The sequence below is a fragment of the Bison bison genome, unplaced genomic scaffold, assembly GCF_000754665.1.
Source record: "Bison bison bison isolate TAMUID 2011002044 unplaced genomic scaffold, Bison_UMD1.0 scf7180017846162, whole genome shotgun sequence".
In the NCBI taxonomy this organism is placed as follows: Eukaryota; Metazoa; Chordata; class Mammalia; order Artiodactyla; family Bovidae; genus Bison; species Bison bison.
In genome coordinates this window covers 4,113-6,573 of record NW_011476735.1, presented here as the reverse complement: position 1 = coordinate 6,573, position 2,461 = coordinate 4,113, and the positions used below count along the sequence as shown (strand labels likewise).

At 69.0% G+C, this 2,461-nt stretch overlaps 1 protein-coding gene across 1 annotated transcript in view; it reads left to right on the top strand.

The window, feature by feature from the left end:
* Nucleotides 1–2,461, top strand: part of SNAPC4 (small nuclear RNA activating complex, polypeptide 4, 190kDa) — a 22,856-nt gene that overhangs the window by 17,443 nt on the left and 2,952 nt on the right. Inside the window, exons 19-22 of the mRNA XM_010838754.1 lie at nucleotides 372–498; nucleotides 1,007–1,111; nucleotides 1,712–1,739; nucleotides 2,241–2,458. Coding sequence (XP_010837056.1) covers nucleotides 372–498; nucleotides 1,007–1,111; nucleotides 1,712–1,739; nucleotides 2,241–2,458 — 478 coding nt within the window. The remainder of the gene's footprint in view (nucleotides 1–371; nucleotides 499–1,006; nucleotides 1,112–1,711; nucleotides 1,740–2,240; nucleotides 2,459–2,461) is intronic.

Here is a 2,461-nt window from a genome sequence, read left to right as displayed (position 1 = left end):
CCGTCGAGGTACTGCCCGGGGTGCCAGGGGCAGAGGCAGGGGGCCGGGCACCTGCCCTGGGGCCACGAGGGGGAGGAGAGGAAGGGGGCGGGGGACCTACAGGCATACCTGCCTGCCTGGGAGGGAGGGGCAGGGCCCATGCACGCAGTGTCAACCTGCAGGGGTTGCTTCCGCCTCCTCCTCTGTCTCGCTCAGCACGTGGCAGCTGGCTCTGGAAGGGGCCCGAGGCTCACCCTGGCATTCCCAGTGCGCAGGCGCCCACGGGCGGGGCATACGCTCCAGGGGGCGGGAGTCTCGGGCTCAGGAGCACCCGTCCCTGGCTGCCGCCAGCCTGTCCTCAGGGCCCTCAGCCCCTTTCTGGTTGAGTGCAGCGGCCGCTGGTGTGCTGTCTCCAGGCGGCTCTATTCACGTGTCCGTGTCCCTGCAGCTGATGGTATCAGGAGACAGCTCCAGGGCGCCCACCTGGCCAGCACCCCAGTGTTTGCCCTCCTCATTCAGGTGAGAAGCCCCCAAACACAGCTTTCTTCTCTTGTTCTTTACTTTTTGGTGGAGTTCTGAAGCCTGTGGTGGATTCACGTCTCCAGGTCCAGGCTTTTTAAGGCTGTGAATCCTTGAAAGTGGTCCTTCCGAGGCCCGTGACTCTCAGCAGTCGAGTCAACGAGGGAGGGGCAGCCTTGGGGTGTCCGTGCCACTGTCCCTGTGTGGGAGGGCCTGGGACTGAGGGGACAAAGGTCCTGGACATCCCACAGGGCTGGGCCAGGGCAGGGGGTGGGCAGCAGGCAGCCTGGAGGACCCAAGTCCAGGCTGGGCGGGAGCCACACGGCCATGGCCTCCGGGACTGTGCAGCCAGGCCAGGCCCCCCGGGTGTCAGTCTGCTCTGCGAGAGCCGCTGTGATCAACACTGGCCTGAGTCCCTCCATGGACAGCCTCGTGGGGCGGGGAGCCTCAGGACGGCGGGAGGGGCCTCCTGTCACGCGGTGTCAGCCGTGTGCCCTGCACCCCTCAGCTGTTCCAGATCGACGTGACTGGCTGCATGGAGGTGGTTCGAGAGAGGAAGGCCTGGCCGCCCGCCCTGCTCCAGGCTGGTGCCGGGGACCCGCTGCCCCTGCAGGTGAGGACTGAGTGAGTGCCTGGGTCCCCAGGTGCCCGCCACCCTTCCCTCCCATGCAGTGGGGGAGTGAGGCATTCCCAGGTCCCCGGAGGCTGGGCCAACGCCCGAGAGCAGCCCATGCCCATTGCTGGGAGAGTCTGCCAGTCTCCAGGGTGGGCCTGGCAAGTCCAGGGGGTGCAGGGCTCCACGGGCACTCAGGCTCGCCTGGCTCCATGGCATGTCTCTCCCTGGTGCCGTACTGCCCCTGGGTAGGGGGGTGGGGGGGCCGTTAGGCGCGTGCTGCCCTGGGCACTGGCATCCTTGGGCCAGGTCCCTGAGCTTGGTCACTGCTGGAGGAAACAACAGCAGAGCATTGCTGGCCGGAGGAGCAAGCGCGGTGCTGTGGTGCCCCGTCCAGGCCTGGGGCCCCCTGCCCTCCCGCCTAAGCAGCTGGACCCCCTGCCTCTCCTTGACCCCACCGACGCGCGTGCTCCCAAGGATGCCTTGGCGTGGCCTCGCGGGATGAGGGGCCGGGCAGCCCTGCGTGTGGGGGCGAGAGGCGGCCTCGGGCGGCGTGGGGGTTGCCCTGAGGCTCTGACACCGCTCTGCTTTCTCTTCCAGGAACCCTCGAGTGCCCACAGTGCCCCAGGTACTGCTCGCCTGCCCCTCCCTTTGGGTGGTGTATGTCTAGACCTGTTCCAGGCTTTACGTTCCAGCGCCTCGTGGCGGGGGTCTCTGAATCCCACCTTGGGGTGGCCTGGCTGGCATGAGCAGTCAGCCTTTCCCAGCCTGCCGGGAGCAGGGGCCCCCTCTGGGCCCAGGCGTCGGGCGCAGCCTCTCCTTGCCTGTCCCCACGCCGGCAGGATCGGGCAGCGGTCCCGGGTCCTGGGAGGTGACCGCGGAGGGCAGGGTGACGGTGCTGGCAATCCTCATGTGAGGGTGTTGGAGGCGCAGGTCATCAGGGCCTTTCCGCCGGGCCCGCCCTGGATGGGGCAGAGCATGGGAGCGAGGGGTGGTCTGGGGTGTGCAGGCAGATCGACAGCCCTCAGCCCGGATGCAGCCCCAGCAGCCGCCCCCGCCCCGCAGGCCCTTCCCTGGGACACAGGGCCCGTCACCAGACGCGCTTCAGCATGCCTTCCGTCCTCCCCAGGCTGCCTCACCCAGAGCGTGCCAGCCCAAGGGGCTGCAGAGCAGAGCACCTGCCCTGAGGGAGGCAGAGGGCCCCAGGCCTGCTGCGCAGCATCCGTGCCACAGGCAGCCGCCCCGGCTCCATGCAGACCCCGGCCCAAGCCCAAGACCGTGTCTGAGCTGCTTCGGGAGAAGCGGCTGCGGGAGGCCCGAGCCCGGAGGGCCGCCCAGGGCCCCCCCGTC